Genomic DNA, 21,864 nt, shown 5'->3' with positions numbered 1-21,864 from the left:
TATTACATTGACTCTAAACTGGTCATAGGTTGATTTTCTTATATGTTTAGGTAAATCAGTGCATGCGTATGTCTACATAAGTTTCTTTCCAATATATTAGTTTTCATGAAGCCTGTATGTTCACATGAAAAAAAAATCCTTCCATAATGTGCATTTAATTAATTAACAATACTATTTGTTACGAGGGTAGAGTTCATGTTAGGTGTTCTTACCACAATAAACTAAAATAGAAAATACAAATTCTTTTAGTCAGAATATCTAGAAAGATTTAGCCTCTGTGGACAAAAAGAGAAGCATGCTTCAAAGCCCAATCTACCTAGTAGTGGGAAAAATCGGTGCCCTTTGTTCCTCTTTAAATGTGCACCCGGAGAATTAACTAGCCCAAATAGAAAACACTGAATTGATTTTTTTTTTTTTTAATCTCCTGTAGCTTCAATAGTGGAACAGAAATGGTGGTGCCATATGCAGCCATGTCTTGAGGGAGAGGAATGTAAAGTTCTTCCGGATCGGAAAGGATGGAGCTGTTCCTCTGGGAATAAAGTGAAAACAACTAGGGTAAGTGGACAGCCAGCTTGGGAAAGCAAAAATGTCTCTGAATTTATAGAGCATGGACATGTGCAGTAACATCGTTAAGTGATGGTTGTAGAATGAAGAGTATAGTTTTCCATACTACATTCCCCCCCCCCCATTTTCTTCCTAATTCATTTTTTCATAGCACATTTTTTTTGCCCAGAATAGCATCTTCTATAGATTACCATCAACTGTCATGTTATTTAATAAATTATTGTTGTGTGTTCTTTCATGAGATACTGATAGTAATGTGAAACATCCCAAGGACGCATGTTAAATGCTGAGAAGGTGACCTCAATCCCTTATTCTTCTAATGGACAATAATTTGAATATATTCTGGGAAAAGAGAATTTATTTTACATATGACTCAATACAATTTCACAACTAAGAGTCTTTCATTTTTATGAAAGTAATTATTTTGATCTTCCTGATTTCTGGGTCAATAAATGGTTTTCTAATGGTTAACTTTGTAATGAGTTACCAAGAGGAGTTTCTAAATCTCAGAGTCAATATGAAAAGAATACTCTTCAGACGATGATGTCTTTCAGCTTGCACTGATTGACTTCTGGGACATGGGAGAGAAGTGAAAAATGGTTAGCTTTATTCTTTGCTTTCCTAATTAGCTCCATGGATATTCTGGATTGGCAGAATTTAAATTTTCTGTAGAATCAGCAAATGAAAATTCTGTCTTGTTTTGCTATTTGCTTTTAGGGGAAAGCAGACTATTGATCAGAATTGGATAATTGGGGACTAGAACAGAATAATGATATGAGATGATATTTTTATAAAAAGTAACATAAAACCAGAGACTGGTTAATTTACCACATTGTTTAATAATAGTTTTTTTTTTTTTAAACCTCTCTGGACATATTCAAGAGGATTATTTTTAAATCTATCAGATATATAATTCAGTCTGTTGAATAATATGTTTAGTGCACAGTCTGTTCAGATACACAAAAGTAACTAAGTTTCTAATAGCATAAATAATAAGTTCATATTTTGTCAAATTATTCATGACTCTTTTTGTTGGCTAAATGCTGACATACTTTTCCCAAACCCACAGAGTGCATGATCTAACTATTAGAATAATTGTATTATTCAGTTAGCACATGAAATAAACCATATTGATTTGTTAAAAACATCCTGGCAATATGAAATTTCCTTATGTTTTTTATAGCATGAAAATATTTCCTTCCCTAACACTATAAATTCTTAGTCCAAAATAGCACTCACGGAAATTCATTGAAGATTTGAGATTCTGAAGCAAATTTAAAAAAAAAAAAAATAGCACTCTACGACTAAACTCTGTTTTTTATTACTTCAGTGGACATGAGGAAGCTAACATTTATTGGATACTTAAAACATATGCCATAAACCGAACAAAGTACTTCATGTGAATGAGCACATTTAATCCTCTTAACAGCCCAGTGAGGAAGATAATATTATTATCTCCTTTTTACAGATGAGTAAACCAAAGTTTCAAAACCTTCAGTGACTTCCCAAGGTCACACAGCTAATGAACAGGGAAGCCAGGGTTCAAACCGAGCAGTCTCATTCCAGACCTAATCTCTTAACCTGTAGTTTAAACTAGATAATTTAACTTATTCTTAAGTAATAGTGAGGAAAGCTTCCTACCGTTCTATTCATATTAGGGAGACCTTTAAAATTATCTTTAACTTTCTGGATCGTTGAAATGAAAAGGTCAGGACCATGTGATCTAAATTCCCACAGTAAATTGTGTTAGAAGTGCTGCTTCCCTCCGGGCTGTGCCATATTCTCAGCGGTCCAAACTTAAAATTCAGTCTCCGCAATTCTTCACATTTAACTGGTTTTCATCTTGTAATTAAACAAGATGGATGAGAGGCTGACAACTTGTGAGGAAGACCATATCTAGATCCTCCTGAAAGATGGAGTTTCTTGAATACAATTAAAGTAAATGATTATCTTTTGTTTTTCTTCACAAGAAAAAGACTGCTGGTGAGTAGGAAGCTATGTAGACATTTCCAACTCAAGGGACATCATGGTATTCCAAATGGCTAGGCAAAATTATGTGCAATTTTGAGTGTTTTTTTGGTTTACAAAACAATTTGGCTACATTTCCCTGAGGCCTCAAAAAACAAAGTTTCCGAGGTCATCAGGTTATTACTGTTCTGCTGTCTCCACTGAAATAGTACAAAAAGTACAGGAGATACCAATTTTTGAAATAGCTCTGGCCCAGTATTACTTTGTACACCGTGGAAGTGTTGGACAGAGGTAGCTCTTGCCATACATAAATAGCAGCAGTGGAATTGAGAAGAATTCTGATCGTTTTTTGATTCATTGGCATTATTGTTCATTTGCCAGGCTTAAATAAGTTAGCCATGGCTGTGGGAAACCAAGCAGCCACCGCAGTCCTGATTTGGCAGGTTCCAGCCACAAATGGGGAAAGTCCAGAAGTTAAGCATGAATAGGTTTACGTAACCGAAGAGTTGCTTGCAGTCAAAAGTCATCTGAGTTTCTTATGCAAGATACGTTGGTCTTGTGGGATTATGACTGCAAGCAAAATGGCTTGAGAAATGATTAAAATTTGCAATAATGTACACCCTTCCTTTTAATTGCCCATATTCAATCTGGAGTGCTCCGGTAAGCCGAATGTTAGAAAAAAAGCAGTCAGCCAAAAACAGCAATGAGACTTGCTTAGCCTCAGCAGAGATGTGGTGGTACTTTCCAGAATTGGCTACAGATTATGGGCTGGGTGAATTCCTCATTTAAGACTAATTTGGAATTTACATTCCTACTGTAAGTGTGAACTATACTCCCCTCTGTCTTTGTACCAGATTCAGGAAGCTTATTATTCTGATCCATTTTCTATTTGTCCCAACAAGGGAGAAAAGGCAAAGAATAGACAACCCTTGTTGGAATATCAGTATTTTGCAATCATGTTCTTCAGTACCCCAAACACTTAATCTGGAGGAAAAGGAGGATGCAACCTTTGTTTCCTGAACCCTATTTCTTACCTTAAAGGTGGAAACTTATGACTGCCTATGACCTCTGTAACCACCTATTGTATTACTTTTAAGAACTCCAAAGTTAAAAAGAAAGGAAAAGTCATGAGAGCCCTTCGATTTCAAACTCACTTTCAAAGATAAATAATAAAGAACTTTTCAAAGAGTCATTAATAAAAGAATACTCTTTCCAGTGTGAAAGAGCACATAATTATACTCTAATTATATAATACAAAAGTAGCAGGGGGAAAGGTGCTGTAGAGCTTGTAAGATTTGAGAAAAAAAAATCTTTGATAATATTGTTGGATCCTCAGAAAAAATAGACTGTGATTCATTTCTTTGAATGTTGTGATATTCCTTCTCTGTGGAACATCTAAAGGAAGTCACATTTTGATCTTAGAATTCACAGTCCGAGGCCATGGGTATGGGTTCTAAACACCAATGGTCATGCAGCTCTTAAGTCTGGTTCTTACCTAAAGAAAGATGACCTTCAGAGTATGCAAGATTCTGTATTTTCATTAGAAATATTATCTTTATGAATCACAAATCCTAAGTCTATTTACTTTTCAGATACTTAAGACATTTTCTGGGTAATTTTTAACTAATTGGAATTCTTTCATCTTTACTAATTTACTTAAAGTGCCTCAAGCAGATAAGAACTTTTTCTAAAGTCTCTTCAAATATAAGTGGATTTTAAGTGCGTAAAATATGATTTCATTTTGGCAAATAATGCAAAGAAAATCAGCAGGTATGAAGAATTTCCCATGCATAAACATCCTGTAATAATAACAATGCTCTTATTACAAGCAAAGCAACAAAAGCATATATGAAGGCATTCACTTAGCTCTTACAGTGTACGAGGCACTCTAAGTGTATTGCAGGTATTATCTTAATTTCCCAAACCACAGTAGGCACTAATGGTCCCTGCCAACCAGGCGTATGCCCTAGAGTGGGGGAATGAATAGTGTACAGTTGCATTATTCTAGTCATCCATATGCAGTCCACTGACAAACACTGGAATCATGGATAAATATAAGAGTAACATTTTTATAATAATGGGGATAGTATAAGCCTTTAGTTCAGCATCCTCATCTGCAAAATAAATGAGGATATTGAGTTAGATTCAATTTCGAGTTCCTTTAACCAGGATTTATTTTTTGGTTCCACGTGCCAAGGACATTTCTAACTTCCTCTCCAGCTAAATTTATATGACACTAATAACTGGCTAATCTCAGAAGATGGATAAGTATTTGGGTTTTTAATCCTTTCCCTGTAAGGGAGAAAAGAAACAGCATTTTAGGATGCCTTGCTGATTAAAGCCTCAAGTCATCCTCTTCCAGATGTTGCTGGATTTTATACCAAGATTCAGTGACTGTTCTGTGATGGGGGGGTGGGGGTGGGGTTCTGAACACTGTCCTGGGGCACTATTCCAGCCCCAAGGCCAAAAAAAAAAAAAAAAAGAAAAAGAAAGCAAGAGGAAAAAGGTTCATTTCCTCACCTTAAGATGGTGCAATTTGTGTGAATTCTTCAACCATAGTGCTCTCTCTTGCCTTGCAAATTTAATCACAGACGCGGGATAGTGTAGTTCTTTCCTGATCAGCCCTTTCTTAACAGACACATTCACCATTCATTTGTCTTCATCTCAGCTCTGGTCAGGCCCTAAATTGCATCCTGGTCCACAGCAGGAGTACGGTGACCTTTAGGGCCCTTGTTTTCCAATTATTTTGATGGTACTTAGAGTAAGAAATACATCTTACAGTGTGATCCAGTGTACACACACACTCACCCCACACTAAAATTAAAATTCTAAGGGTTTTTTTGTTTTATTTCCTTCCTTCTTACCTATCTCAACCCCATAAATTGCTTTTATGAACTGCCAATATGTTACAACATGCATTTTGAAAACCAGTACTTTAGGAGGTGGTAGCCAGCCACCACTAACTTCAAAGATACAAACTACTGACTAGACCGTTTTCAAATCAACGCACCTTTTACATTTTTAATATTTTTTATTCAATGTTTTGGGGTAAAAAAATTCTATCATCTCGTAAAATATAGATTTCATGGGAAAGAATGCGTATACCGTGTATATTCATTCATTCAACAAGTATTTATTGTCTGTTGTTGTGAGGTGTTATTCTAGGTTCTGCAACACAGCATGAAGAAAACTCCGAGATGGGGATCCGTGCCCTCATAAAGCATATACTAGTTTTCGTTTGCTGCCTTTGCAAATTCTGGGACTTACCATAACATTCATTTATTCTCTGTAGGTAAGACTGGGCCCCAGCCTGGCTCCATGGTCTCTCGGCTCCGGGTTTCACAAGGCCGAAAGCATGGGCTGTTTCATCTTTTCACAGCAGGGCTGTGTTTCTTGCTGGAGGTTGTGCGGGGAGAATCTGCTTCTAAGCTCATTCAGTGTGTTGACAGAATTCCGTTCCTTGTAAGGGCAGGAATGAGGTTTCTATTTCTTTAGTAGCTGGCATCAGGGAGCCTCTCTCACGTCCGTCAAAATGCCTGCTCTCCTGGTCACATTCATTTTCAAACCAGCCATGACACGTGGAGTCTTTCCCACACCTTGAACCTCTCTGACCACCCTTCCCCCATCTCTCTTCTGCCTTACTCTTCTGCTTCTGAGGGTCAGGTAATTACATTGGCTCCACCCAGAGAATCCAGATGATCTTATGTTAAGGTCAGCTGTTGAGTAACTTTAATGACCTTGCAAAGTCCTTTCACAACAGTATTTAGATTAGTGTTTATTTTAATAATGAGGGGACAGAAATCTCTAGAATTCTACCTATCACATAGAGGGAGACAAAAATAAGTAGGTGAAGTAGATAGTATGGTATATGGTGATAGGTGCTATGGAAGAAAGGAAAGCTGGAGGGCAATGGAGAGCGCTGAGCAAGGGAGCTTGCATATTTGCCTGAGGTCTTCCAGGGGATGAGGGGATGAGGCACATGGCTACCTAGAGGACAGGCTCTCCAGGTAAAGGGAAGAACTGGTACAAAGGACCTACCCTGGGCGCTGCTGTGGGAATATCACAGTCAAGGGTCAGCAATGATGCTGGTGTGGCTGGAGTGGAGTGAGCATGGGCAACTGGTTGAATTTCGGATCGGAAGGGTAACAGGAGGCATATCACAACTGACTTAAATTTTTGTCCTGAGCACAGAGAATGATGAAGTTGCCAGCAGGTGAAATGGAGATAACCATGGGAAGAGTATGTTTTATGTATTGCATTAATATCCACTAAGTCTAGGTCCTTTAATGGAAAATTAAATACAGTAGAACATCTTGAACTTTATATTCATTAAGAAGAATAGGTAAAAAGTTTTTACTATAGTTAACAAATGCAGATATTGAGTGACATTGATATTACAAAAGATTTAAAATCTCCAATAGTGGGGACTTTGGAAAAGTATTTAAGGCCCTATATTATTACTATGATAACATCAAGTTTTTTTTTAAAGAGAGGTGGACAGAAATGGATTAATATACAGAAGGGTTTTTAATTTTTTCTCAATTAGATAATGAGTCCATAGGTAGGTAGGTAGAACAAGTTAGTTAGGTGTCCATGTAGTAGCACTAGTAAAAGTAACATTTAAACCTGGTGTTTTAAATTTAAGAGCTGCTTAATTAATGATTTAATAGGACCAGGAGTGTCTCCCTGAGAGTGTTTCCAACAACTTCTTTAGAGAGTTATTGGAAATTAAAGCAAAGACTTAAACAAATATATCATCATGGCTAGGTTTTTCCAAAACCTGGCCTATAGTTTTACAATTAAAATGAAAAATGGGCAACATACGAGTACTTTGAAGTTCCTTTAAGATTTAAATGCTTCTATATTTTTTGAGCCAGGTGTTTATTTCTAGGTGTTACTCTGAATATTGTGATTATAATCTTATAATTAATTGTGAATGTTCACACATTGTAATAGAATCCAGTTTGGGGATGACAGAACTTCATTAGCAACTATGAGGTACATCTTTAGGCTCTTGCTTATGTCTTGGGAATTAAGTGGTGAGGACAGCATCTCTCTCTCTTATCTGAGGGCTGAGGATTAAAATTCTGTCAGGGATTTATTTTTAACACTGCAGAGCTTGATATTTGTTCAGAGGTAACTACTCTTGGGAGAAGCAACACTGTCATCTGTTTTTGGTCATCTGGAGTGCCTTAATACCAGGTACCTCATGGGACTTGGAGAGGATAATGGAAAGTTCAAGGAACCCCAGCTGGTGGGGGTTGTACGCCTTCTCCTTTTCCTATGGTGGGTGACAGCCCTATGAAGAACTATCGATAACCTTCCCTGTATACATTCCCCCATGGCTCTTTCTCTCCTCTACTCTTCATACGTTTTCTATGGAATCTAAAACTCATAATGATTTCAGATCCAATTTGATTTTCTTACTTTAGGCAACAGGGTGAAAGTACAGCTGAGAAATAAAAAGGTAATTTTCCCACAAACTCAGAATTCCAAATGTTTTTTGAATGGTGCTGAGATTGTATAGGAAAACAAAGCTGGGGCCTAATTCCCAACTCTCTCTACAATGAGAGTGAATCCCAGCTCCTTGCTGTGCAATCCACCTCTGAATAATGGAGAGCTGGTTGGGAGGTGTGTGTAATACAAAGGGCAGAGTCAAGCTTCACTCTATCATGGTCAGACCTCATCTGGGGTACCCAGGAAAGTTCTTGATGCCAACTTTTAGCGGGCTAGGAAAAAAAGAGGCTTATCTAAAGGACTTTGTGGATATTTACCTCAGAGAATAGAAGCACTAGGAGGAACATGTTTTAAATTATTGGAAGATCTATCATATAAAAGAAAAAAATTAGACTTGTTCTGTTTGGCCACAAGGAATACAATTAAGGGCAAGGAATAACTCTTGCGGTGTCAGTTCTAGATGATGTTAAATGGGCTGCCTTGGGAAATAGTACATTCCTCATTTCTGGAAGTCTTCAGAGTTGGCTAGTCCACTTTACCATAACAAACAACAGCTTGTGCAAAGGCATGGAGGTATAGAAGATCATGTCTTTGCTCACAGAAATCAGTTCATGGGGTAACCATGTGTGTGAGAGGAGTCATGGCCGACTGAGTTTAACAGTCTTTTAAATGCCATGCTAAAAGATCTGGATGTTATTCTCTAAGAAATTATAAACTACAAAAGAACCTTGCGGAGAGAGAAGGGTCTGGCTAACACTTTAGAAAATCTATTTGTCTGCAATGTCTCAACTGCAAGGAATTGAGAGGAATGTGGGAAAACAGGCCTGAACTAAGATAGGAAAGTGACACCCTGGAAGTGGAATCAATAGGGGTTGGTAATTAATTAAATATAATAATTTTGTTAAAGGAAAATTTCACAAAGACTCCTACTTTTGGCCTAGCCTATATGGTGATATTGATAAAGACACAATGAGATGAAAACTGAAGTTTGAGAACAGTTACCCCCTAGATGATGGGGAAATGATTAAGAAGGCTGTCTCAGAAGGAATGTGTTGAAAGAGAAGAGGATCAAAGACATTTTAGCAGGTAATGTAGAAGAAGGTGCTGGCTGAGGAACAAGAAATGTGGGCAGAGCGACTGGAAAACCAACAGAACCTAGAGTCTGAGAAAACGCAGAGAGAGTTCCAGGGAGCCAGGGCTGTCGATTGATACAACAAACACATAGAACCTACCAGATAATGTGGACTTTAAACTTCTTTCTGAACGTGACATTTATAAGAAATATTAAAGTTCACAATCCGTTAGTTGAATAATCTTAAAACTTGCCTCCTCATTGGATGGTGTCATTGGTAACACATTGAAAATACTGTAGAATGTGCATCTCTTTAAAGTAAAATGAAGTATAAGAAACATTTTTAAAATAAGAATAGCACACCTGGGTGGCTCAGTCATTTAAGCTTCTGACTCTTGGTTTTGGCTCAGGTGGTGATTTTAGGGCCCTGAGATCAAGCCCTTTATTGGGCTCTATGCTCAGCAGAGAGTTTGCTTCAGATTCTCTCTCCCTCAAATAATAAATCTTTAAATAAAATAAGAATCTGGTGGAATTAAACTCCATTCAAGGGGAGCTTGTCCATTCATTTGTTCATTTACTCTGTAAAGATAAATTGCATGTCTGATATGTAGCCATGTGCTTGATATTGTGGTCGGCTCTGGGGAGGCAAATTTTGAAAAATCATGGCTCTTTGATGTCCAAGAGTTCACAGTCAGTTGGAGACAAAGTCAGTAAATCACTGTCATGTACAGAAGTGGTAGAACAGAGATTTGTACTGGTGTCAAGAGTACACTGGCAGTTTAATACTGCATGGTCCACAGCCCTCCCCAAACTCAAAATAACAGATTTTGATGCTATTCAAAGGCAATTTACTCAATTTATCTCCTTAATATATAGTGTCTAAGCACAATCAAAATATGATGTTCCATGATCTCAAGACTGAACTTGAATTGTATCTGATGGTATACTATCATAAGAAAACAAAGCTTTTTGGATTAGACTTTTAAATCATTTTAAAGTTTTCTACCAGTTACAAAATATGAGAGAGAGGAGAGAGAAAGAAGGCTTTTGTGTACGGGGCCACAGTAATAACTAATTAAATGAAAAATACTTTAAAATTGTGGCCATCAAATAAGAATACTGGAACCTTACAACACTGGCAAATTTATTAATGCTTTAAGCTTATAGGATACTTTCAAAATCATTAATATATATTAAAAATCAGGCATTCATTTGAAAAGGTATAAAACTCAAATTACCAAATTAAAACAAAGAAGAATTTTTATTGTTTATACTAAACCAGGGAATTCCATTTCTTACGATGTTTAATACTGAACTTTAATATTAAAGACCAGAGTTACCTAGCTGTTGAATGTACCCTCAGTTCTTGTGGTTTAGTATTATTGGGTTTTGCTCTTATATTAAGTAGCAATGTTGGCTTTCCATGATTTATGGTGGGATTAGCCCACAGTCAATAAAGGGCTATTCTGTTGAGGTTCTGCTTACTGTTGGCTACTCTATCTTACTGCTTATTCTATTCTGGTGGCAAACATATTTTACCTTCCCCTTGAATCTCCTAGTTTTCTTTTAACAGGACTGGGAAGAGAATAGGAATGAGAGAGAGACAGACTTGGTAATACCAGACAGTGTAAATTCATTTTCAAAAGATGTTTGAAAATAACTGAATACAATCTCTACTTTGCAACTTTAAAATAACTATTCTTGAAAGGGATGCTGGAATAATTGTGGGGAGAGTTAATTTGGTCAGACTGTTTCTAGGATTCGTAAACTGAGATGCTTTTATTCTATCTTGAAAAAAATAAAATTGAATATTCTCCACAGACACTTTGGCTGACAGAAAAATTTAAACAGGTATCATGATTAGAAATCTCAACCTCCAACTTCAATTACAACATATGATCGACTCATGAGATTACTGAAGGCAAATGTCTGGCAGATAGTCAACCACTGTTTGATATTAAATTTCACAAGTGAAATCAACTTGTTGAGAGCACCCTTGCATATATAACATAGATGTGAATTATCTGCCTCCACATTTTAACTTTGAGGATTTCTTATAGGACCTGTAAGGGAATTCCTTATGAACAGGTTTAGGATAAAAGCTGTTAATGTTAACTTTTGACAAGTTGACATTTCACCTATATAGTGGTTTAAGGAGACCCTATTCAATGAAACTATATCATATTGCTATTTGATACCAAAGGTATCATGACATGAAAGTGTTCCTATCAGTGGACTAAAAAAATCTAGGGTAGAATCATTTTTGGTAGTACCAGTAACCTCTCACTAAGGGTTCAGCCTTACTGAAGTTACTGAGATTACAGAAAGATGAAGACACTCTCATGCTGGATCAGGTGATTTTTAATTCACCATAGCCACGCATGGTTGCTTTGTGATGATGTTGTCAAGGTCCCACAGGCCTCATAAACCTAATATCCTCCTTCAATTTTTTCTTCACTGTGATTCTCTCAGCCTCATCCTCACAAATGTATACCAACTCTGTCTCATGATGAATGCTTTACAGAGCATGCTGTGCTCTTCCAGAGTGCTCCTGGGTGAGTTCTGCTAAAATGAGGATAGGGTATTAGTGATGCATCCAGTGTTTACGCATAATTAGATATATGTCATTCCTGTTAAGTCTTGCTAATGATTTCACATATCTCTTGGTTTGGAATAGGAATACCAGATTCTCCAAAGCATTTCCCTTCTTTTCTCTTTTTATCTAGTGTAAAATAGGAGTTCTATAAACCAATCATGAAAATAGACTAATCCCTGTTCAAAATGCAGATGTCAACTACCTCTTAAAAGGTTTTATAAGAGGAATGGTCATCTTAGGAGTCTCTTTCAAGTTCCACCAGAGAGCAGTTCAACAAGTATTATAGCTGTTGCTTAGTCATCAGATAATCTTGTTTCTTCACAAGGTGGTAGAGTATAGGAATTGTATGTTCAGAAAGTCAAGGGCAAGAATTAGTTGGTGTGATAGGAAATCTTGTGTGTCAACTTGTCTGGGCCACAGTGCCCAGATACTTGGTCAAACATTATTCTAGACATTTCTGTGAGGGTGTTTTTAGATGTGATTTACATTTAAATTGGTGAAATTTTAGTAAATTTCACTAAATTTGCCCTTCATGATGTGGGCAGACCTTGTCCAATCAAAGTCCTGAATAGAAAAAAAGGCTGACCTCCTATGTCCTGACTAATACACTTGGGTATTTTATTTGCAACAGTATTCAGAAATGGATAGAAGATATAAGATAGCAATTACACTGATAATACCTGTCTTTGGATGAGTGACAACTTTTGCCAGGTACTGTGCTATATCATCTCAACAAAATATTTCTAATAATTACCACCCTGGCATTATAAGTCTTATTATTCCTTAGTACAGATGAGAAAAAGAGGCTCAAGGAAATTAACTTTCTTAAAGCTACATAATTAGTAAGTGACAAAGGTCAAACACAAATCTGATTCCAAAGAGTATACGCTTTCCAATTAAATATATTGTTTCATAAGAAGTAGAAAAACTCTAGGTGCCATGTAACCATTACAATGTAAATATATCTTTGGTAATATTTTCTCAGAAAGTTCTGCCTAATATTGACATGACTATCATCTGTTCTACAAATGTTATGACTGCATAGTTGATGTTCTTAGAAGAAATACTGTGAATGTTCAACACTATGTGCATGTATAATCATCCATGTATAGTTATAAGGGCTAAAGAACTAGGGTCACCAATAAAAGGTCAGGTATTTCTATAGTTAGAAGCCAAATAAACTGATGATAGTAGTCTTCACAAAGTATTATTGTAAGGAATTGGCAGCTTTCATGAGGGAAACAATACCTTTCGTCAAGATCCATCTGTTATACACATTCACAGGGAAGAACTTTTGTACTAAGATGAAAACAAGGAAAAAAGTCTTATGTATCTGATGAAGCAAAGACCTCTTGAACAAGACAGGCATGCAAAATTATAACCATTGCACCAATATTAAAGTGAGACTCTCTGGATACCAGAAATGCATTGTAAATCACTTAAGTAACCTTTTCTCTAGCACTTTCAATTGCCAACTGCTGTATTTGCTTAATGGATGGTCTATACAAAATTTGTAATTGTAATTCATTGAATCTGTTTTAGGCACCCATATAATAACCCCTTTTGATCAGGTTTCTAAGTTAAACATCTGACTCAATTTCTGTGAATTACAGAATTTTCCAGTGCTGTTTATAAACTGTTTCCTAAAATTTTAGGTATTGTACTTCATTTTGATGTTGCTTTGATAAAGATTTTTTTTCGGTTATTAAAATAATATTGAATACCTACTATATGTCAGGGTCCATACTAAACCCTGGGTATACATATATGAGTAAGACATAGTCTTTGCCCAGGAGATGTTCCCACTCATGATCTGATGGGATAGACTCTATATTAAACTAGCCTAAAGAGGAAAAAAAAAAAAAAGCTTCAGTAATTTAAAACAACAAAGATTTATGTCTTACTCAGGCTGTATCCTCATCATAGGTGGCCTTAAGGTGTCAATTCTGGGTCTTCCTCTTTCCATAACCAAGACTGAAGTGCAGACATGGTCTGATATGTTGTTGGTTGCCATGGTGAAAGATAATTCTAGAGGGGTTTGCACTAGCAATTATATAATCAGCCCCAAAGCAACAAATGTGACCACAATTCTTGGTCAAAACTATTATGGATACATCCAACGGCAGTGGGTTCAAAAGTGGACTCTTTCTTTAGGGGTTCTGGGCTCAAGATGGCAACACAAGAAGATCCTTCCATGGACACATCAAGTCTGTAGCTATATATGGTACAGTTTCTTTTTTAAATGTTTTATTTAAATTCAATTTAACATATACTGATTTATCAGTTGCATTCAACACCCAGTGCTCATTACTTCAAGTGTCCTCCTTAATGCCCATCACCCAATTACCCTATCTCCCACCCAGCAACCCTCTGTTTCCTACAGTTAAGAGTCTCTCATGATTTGCCTCCCTCTCTGTTTTCATCTTATTTTTTATGGTGCAGTTTTTAAAACAAAATCTCAAGGCTGGCTACGCAACTCCAACACATTAAAGTGGGTAGGAGAGACTGGGACACAATCTCACTATAAACCCCATCCCTGGCCCAGCAACCCACAATTGGGAGAGAACTCAAAGCCTGGAGCTTCTCCCTGAGGAGCAAATGGTTTGAACCTCACACTGGACATAATCCCATCAGAGCAGCAACAAGAAAAAAAAAATTTAAAAAGAGACTGATGGAACAACATCAAGTGGACTACCATTCACATTATAGGGGTACCCAAGGAGAAGTGAAGAGAGAAGAAAGCCTCTTTGAAGAAATAATGGCTGAAAACTTTCCTAACCTGAGGAAGGAAACATACATCTAGAAAGCCCAGAAAGTTTCTAATAAGATGAACTCAAAAGGACACAACCCAACACATTCTAATTAAAATGTAAAAAGTTAAATGCAAGGAGAGAATCTTAAAAGGAACAAGAGAAAAATAACTTATGTACAGGGAACCCCCATAAAACTATCAAATTTTCAGCAGAAACTGAAGCCAGAGGGAGTGGCATAACATAATCAAAGTGCCGAAAGGAAAAAACAACAACAAAAACCCCCTGCTAACCAAGAATACTCTACCCAGCAAGCATTCAGAATTGAAGGAGTGATAAAGTTTTCCAGACATGCAAAAACTAAAGGAGTTCATCATCACTAAGCTGGCTCTTCAAAAAAATGTTAAAGGGACTTCTTTAAGTTGAAAAGAAAAGGCACTAATTAGGAACAAGAAAACATATGAAAGTATAAATCTCAATGGTAAAGGTAAATGAAAAGGTCATGCATTAATCACTTATAAAGCCAGTATGAAGGGTAAAAGACAAAGTAGTAAAAATAAGTACAATAATTAGTTAAGGAACACACAAGATGTAAAATGTGACATCAAAAACATAGAACAGATGGAAGAGTAAAAATGTAGAGCTTTAGATAAGCTTATAATAGACTGTTACAAGTATGTAAGTCTCATGGTAACCACAAAATAGAAGAAGGTATAAACATACCACTCAATAAACTCACCAAATCACAAAGGAAGAGAGCAAGAGAAGAAAGGAACTAAAAAGCAGCCATAAAGCAAATAACAAAATGGCAAAAAGTCCATACCTATCAATAACTAATTATAAATGAGCTAAATTCTAAAATCAGAAGACAGAGTGGCTGAATGAAATAAAAAAACAAGACCTATCTATACATGGCCTAAAACAGACTCACTTGAGATGTAAGGAGACACACAGACTTAAATTGGATGGGAACCAACAAAAAGCTGAGGTAGCTATGCTTATTACAGTCGTTGTTTGAAGGTCTATTTTGTCTGATATTAGAGACAAAGATGGGCATCACATAGTGATAAAGGGTCAATCAAATGAAAGGATATAACATTTGGAAATATTTATGCACCCAACATAGAAGTACCTAAAAATATAAAGCAAAAATTAATAGACCTAAAAGGAGAAATCAACAGTGACACAGTAAGTAGGAGATTTTAATACCCCACTTTTACCAATAGATCACCCATAGAAAATAAACATTAAACTTAACCTACATGTTAGACCAGATGGTCATAACACATATTCACAGAACATTCTATTCAAAACCAACAGAATACACATTTTTCTCAAACACATAAACATTCTCTAGGATAGATGATTTGTTAGACCACAAAACAAATCTTAATGAATTTAAGACTGAAATTCTATCAAGCATCTTTTCTGACCACAATGGAATACAACTGAAAATTATAAAAATAAAACTGGAAATTCAATAGTATGTGGAGATTAAACAACATGCTCCTGAACAACCAATGGGTCAAAGAAGAAGTCAAAGGAAAAATACTTCGAGACAAATGAAAATGGAAATACAACGTACCAAACCTTACGGAACACAGTAAAAGCAGTTCTAAGAGGGAAGTTCATAGCAATTAACGCCTACATTAACAAGCAAGATATCAAGTAAGCAACCTAACTGTACACCTCAAGAACTAGAGGAAAAAGTATCAAATGAAGCCCAAAGTTAGAATAAAATAAAAAGACAATAGAAAAGATCAATGAAACTAAGAGATGTTTCTTTGAAAAGATAGATAAACAAAATTAACAAACCGTTAGCTAGTATTACCAAGAATAAAGAGAGGACCCAAATAAAATCAGAAATGAAAGAGAAGTTACAAATGAAACCACAGAAATACAAAGGATAATAAGAGACTACTATGAACAATTATATACCAATAAATTGGACAACTTAGAAGAGATGAATTTTTAAAAACATATAACCTACCAAGACTGAATCATGAAAAAATGAAAAACCTGAACAGTCTGATTATTGGTAAGAAGACTGAATCAGTAATCAAAAATTCCCTGTGAACAAAAGTTCAGGACCAGACAGCTTCACTGGTCCACAAGAAAAGAAAATGACACGCCAACATCCCTGATGAACACAGCTGGAATAAAATGTCAGGCAACATAATTCAACTGTACATTAAAGGATCATATGCTATGATTAAGAGGGATTTATTCTAAGGAGGCAAGGATAATTCAACATCTGCAAATCAATCAATGTGATACACCACATTAACAAAATGATGAATAAAAATTATATGATTGTCTCAACAGAGGCAGAAAAAGCTTTTGATAAAATCAACCATTTATGATAGAAACTCTCAGCCTAGTAAAGACTATATATGACAAACTCACAGCTAACATCAAACTCAATGATGAAAAGCTGAATGTTTTTCCCCTAAGATTAGAAACAAGACAAGGATGCCCACTCTTGCCACTTATATTCAACATAATATTGGAAGTCCTTGGCAGAGCAATTAGGCAAAAAAAAAAAAAAAATTGGAAAGGAGGAGTAAACCTGTCACTATTCACACATGACATATTTAGAAACTCTAAAGACTCCACCAAAACTCTTAGAACTAATAGAGTAAAGTTGCAGAATACAAAATCAATGTACAAAAATCTGTTGTTTCTATACACTAATAAATTTTCAGGAAGAAATTTTAAGAAAAAAATCCCATTTATAAAAGAATAAGATACATAGGAATAAATTTAACCAAGGAGGTAGGAGATCTGCACACTCAAAGCTGTAAGACATCGATGAAAGAAAAACAATTAGGGCTACTACAACCTAAAAAGCTTCTGCACAGCAAAGAAACTGTCAACAAAATGAAAAGGCCACCTACAGAATGGGAGAAGATATTTGCAAATGATAAGTGGATAATATCCAAAATATATTAAGAATACAAACAATAGCCAAAAAAATCTGATTGAAACATTTTTCCAAAGATGACATACAGATGGCCAACAGACACGTGAAAAGAGCTCATCATTAATCATCAGGAAAATGCATGTCATAAGCACAATGAGATATCACTTCACACACATTAGAATGGCTATTATAAAAAAAAAAAAAGTGTTGGTAAGAATGTGGTGAAAAGGGAACCCTTGTGCACTGTTGGTAGAAATGTACACTGGTACATCCACTATGGGAAACAGTATGGAAGTTTCTCAAAAAATTAAAGTAAAACTACCATATGATCCAGCAATCTACTTCTAGGTATTTATCTGAACAAAAATACTAACTTTAAAAGACATATGTATCCCCATGTTGACTGCAGCATTATTTATGGTACCCAAGACTTGGAAACAACTGAAGTGAGCATCAATGGGTGAATGAATAAAGAAAATGTGTTAAGGTGTAGGGATACGGTGGCAGAGTAGGAGGACCCTAGGCTTGCCTCATCCCACAAATACAACTAGATAACTATCAAATCATCCTAAATACCCCAGAAGTTGACCTGAAGTCTGGCAGAACAAACTCCACAACTAAAGGTAAAGAAGGGGCCACATGAAAGAGTGGAGATGTGGTTTAGGAGAGAAACAGACTGTGGCTGCTGCAGTGGGCAAGGACCCACAGTTGCAGAAAAGGGTGAGAGACATACTGACACACAGGAGGGTGCACAGGGTTAATGAATCTCTATTAATGAATCTCCAGCTTGGAAAGTGAGGGGCTGGATTTTGTGACTTCAGGCAACCAGTGGGGCTTAAAGCCTAGAGTTTTAAAGGTCAGCAGGCTTGGCTAGGATAGAGCCTAGAAGGCATTGTGCTGATCCTAGAGAGGAGGCAGGCAAAGAACCCATAGACATACAGGGCAGACATAACAATCTGAAGAGCACCTGGGGCAAACAGAGGGGAGATGATTTGCTCTTCTCAGAGCATGTCCTAGAGAAGCACCATTCACAGAGAGACCCTTCTGGGAACAAATAACTATATGGCACCATTTCCTTCTCTCACCCTTTAGCATAACCACAGGGACACCTGTGATAACAAGTACAGAGTAGATGCTTGCTAACTAATTTGCTTAAACCAAGCCCCACCCCCCAACTCCACTGGAACTACCCTTCACAGTCATGCTTGCCTCAGTCCCAGCTTCATAGGCCCCCTTCCACTGAAGACTGGCCCCAAACCCCTGCTCACACTGCCATCTCTCAACATGGGAGTTTTGCAGAGCCTCAGTTTGAGTGGTGGTGGCAACAGGTCTCATTTCACAAGCAGACCAGAGCACACCTAGTTAAAGCACCACCTTCAGGCCAGGGACCAAACACTGCTCACAACAGGCAAAGGGAGCCTCTGCAGATGGCTGGTTTGAAGGATATAGTAGCCAGGACAAAACAGCAGAACACAGATAGCACACATCAGAGATACTCCCAGAAGCATCAGGCCCTGGACAACAGGGGACACTACACTGCAGGGCACTACAGGACCCCTTCTTCATAAGGCCATCACTCTCAAGAACAGGAGACTTTGCTGAGTTTCCTAACACAGATAAACATGCACAGAAACTTAGACAAAAATGAGAAGGTGGAGAAATTTATCCCAAATTAAAGAACAGGACAAGGCCATGGCCAGAGATCTAAGTGAAGCAGATATAAGTGACATGCCTGATAGAGTATTTAAAGCAATGATCATAAGGATACTCACTGGACTTGAGAAAAGAGTGGAACACATGAATGAGATCCTTAACAAAGAGATAAGGAATAACATAGCAGAGATAAAGGGCTCAATAAACAAAATGAGAAACAAGCTTGATGTAATTGGCAAACTATAGTGATAAAGAAAAAGTTTTAAAAGCAGCAATATAAAAGAAGACAGTTACATAGAAGGGAAGCCTCATGGGGCCAGCAAGGGATTTTTTTAGCAGAAACTTTCCAAGACAGAAGTAAGTGGCATGATATATTCAAAGTGCTGAATGGGAAAAACCTGCAGCCAAGAATACTCTATTGAGCAAGACTATTATTCAGAATAGAAGGAGAGATAAAGAATTTCCCAGACAAACAAAAACTAAAGGAGTTTGTGAGCAGTTAACCAGTTCTCTAAGAAATATTAAAAAGGACTCTTTGAGCGGAATCGAGAGACCAAAAGTGACAGCATAAAGATGGGAAACATAAAAGCAATAAAAATGAATATTTTTGTAAAAATCAGTTAAGGAACTCAAAAAAAGGATGTAAAATAAAATAACATATACCTACAACATGGGGAGAAGAGGAGTAAAGGATAGGTTCCACTTAAACTATGATACAGACTGCTATATGCAGAGGAGATTATATACAAACCTAATGGTAACCATATATCAAAAAAACTAAGTGTGCAAAGTGTAAACAGAAAGAAATCCAAATACATCCCTAAAGAAAATCAGCAAAACATTAGAGAAAGACAAGAAAGGATCAGAGAAAAGCTCTAGAAACAACTATAAGACAAGTAATAAAATGTCAGTAAATATGTATCTATCAATAATTACTTTGAATGCAAATGAACTAAATGCTCCAATCAAAAGACATAGGGTGACAGAAGGATAAAAACAAAGACCCATCTATATGCTCTAGAAAAAAACCAAAAACTATAAAGAATACTGCAGGTCAGAGTGCAGGACCTCACACACTGACTGGCACATCTTGTCTGGCAGTGGGCCTGGGGGCTCAGCCTGAGCTGTCTTAAAAAAAAAAAAAGAGGAATACTCCGCAAGGTTATCAATCAGAATTGAAAGAGTTTTCTAGACAAGCAAAAGCTAAAGGAGTTCATCACCACTAAGCCAGCTTTTTAAGAAATGTTAAAGATAATTCTTTAAGCTAAAAAGATACTAATAACAAGAAAACATACAAGAGTAAAAATCTTGGGAGAAGGAAAGATGGCGGAGGAGTAGGGGACCCTATTGCAACTGGTGCCCGGAATTGAGCTGGATATCTACCAGACCACTCTGAGCACCCTCGAAACCAGCCTGAAATGTAAGAAGATCTGGATCTCTACAAACAGAATATCGCAGGCGGTTGGTTTCAAGGTACGAAGCAGGGAGCCGTGATTCTGCGGGCAGATATCAGAGGATAAACGGCAGTGGGAGGGTGCCTGGCCGTGGGGATCGTACACCACCGGTGAGCGACAGCCTTGCACGCTGGGGACGGGACACAGACTCGCAGACCGGTAGCAGCAGGAAAAGGACTTTAGGGCAGCCCCCGGGGCAGAAACCCACGGCGGGGTCACGCGAGAGAACTGCAGCCCCCGGGGCAGAAACCCGGAGCACCTGAGAACTGCAGACCCTGGGACAGAAACCCAGAGATGCGGGGTCGCACGTGCAAAATGGGAGCGGCTGGCAGTTTTAGAAGCACAAAGGGCAGAGACGCGCCCCGACCTGGAGGCAGGACTGGGGGCCCTGCGGAGGGGCGCACAACCGAGGATGCTGCAGTTTATAGCAGCACAGAGAGAAACGGAGATGATATGGCCTGGAAACCTCACTGAAGAACAGACTGCGGTCTCTCTGCTCTGAGGCAGAGGGTTGGAAACGGTCTCTTCTGCTCTGACTCACAGAAGAGACGCGTAAATCTGCCAGGGAAAGCCGCCAGAGAACAAAAGCCCCCAAAACTGATTCCCGCTGAGCCCATCCCCCACCACAGGGGGGCAGGGCAACTCCGCCCAAACAGGGTTGCCTGAGTAACAGTGCGGCAGGTCCCTCCCCCAGAAGACAGGCTGGGAAAACAAGAAGCCAGCAACGCTAAGGTCCCAATAAAACAGGTGCATCTTGCTTGGGTTCTGGTCAATAATTTGGACTGTATACATTCCCTCAAATACCCATCAACAGAATGACTAGGAGGGGGAACCCCCAAAATAGAAAAGACTCAGAGATTATGACTTATGCTGCAGATTTACAAATGGATGCAGATATAACCAAGATGTCGGAGATGGAATTCAGGCTAGCAATTGTGAAGACAATGGCTAGAATGGAGAAATCAATTAATGGCAACATAGAGTCTCTAAGGGCAGAAACGAAAGCTGAATTGGCAGAACTTAAAAATGCTATCCGTGAGATCCAATCCAATCTAGATAATCTAACAGCTAGGGTAAGTGAGGCAGAAGAACGAATAAGCGACCTGGAAGACAATATAATAGATAAAAAGGGAAAAGAGGAGGCCAGGGAAAAACAACTCCGAATCCATGAAAATAGAATCAGAGAAATAAGTGACACCATGAAGCGTTCCAGTGTCAGAATAATTGGAATCCCGGAGGGAGTGGAGAGAGAGAGAGGACTAGAAGATGTATTTGAGCAAATCGTAGCTGAGAACTTCCCTAATCTGGGGGATGGAACAAACATTTGCGTCCTAGAGGCAGAGAGGACCCCTCCCAAGATCAAGGAAAACAGGCCAACACCCTGGCATGTAATAGTAAAACTTGCAAATCTTAGAACCAAGGAAACC

General features: G+C 37.7%; 1 protein-coding gene across 6 annotated transcripts in view; it reads left to right on the top strand.

Annotated features, from left to right (window-relative positions):
- TAFA2 (TAFA chemokine like family member 2) overlaps positions 1-21,864 on the top strand; it is a 461,307-nt gene that overhangs the window by 412,187 nt on the left and 27,256 nt on the right. For all 6 annotated transcript variants that reach the window (XR_013449245.1, XR_004926761.2, XM_078076201.1 and 3 more), the window contains exon 4: positions 431-555. Coding sequence is in view for 4 of the 6 variants with exons in the window: in XM_078076201.1 (XP_077932327.1) it covers positions 431-555 (125 nt within the window). In the remaining 2 variants the exon portion in view is untranslated. The remainder of the gene's footprint in view (positions 1-430; positions 556-21,864) is intronic.

The sequence above is a fragment of the Halichoerus grypus genome, chromosome 6, assembly GCF_964656455.1.
Source record: "Halichoerus grypus chromosome 6, mHalGry1.hap1.1, whole genome shotgun sequence".
NCBI classification, from domain to species: domain Eukaryota; kingdom Metazoa; phylum Chordata; class Mammalia; order Carnivora; family Phocidae; genus Halichoerus; species Halichoerus grypus.
The sequence above is the reverse complement of the archived record's forward strand: the minus strand, read 5'-3'. Positions and strand labels throughout refer to the sequence as shown.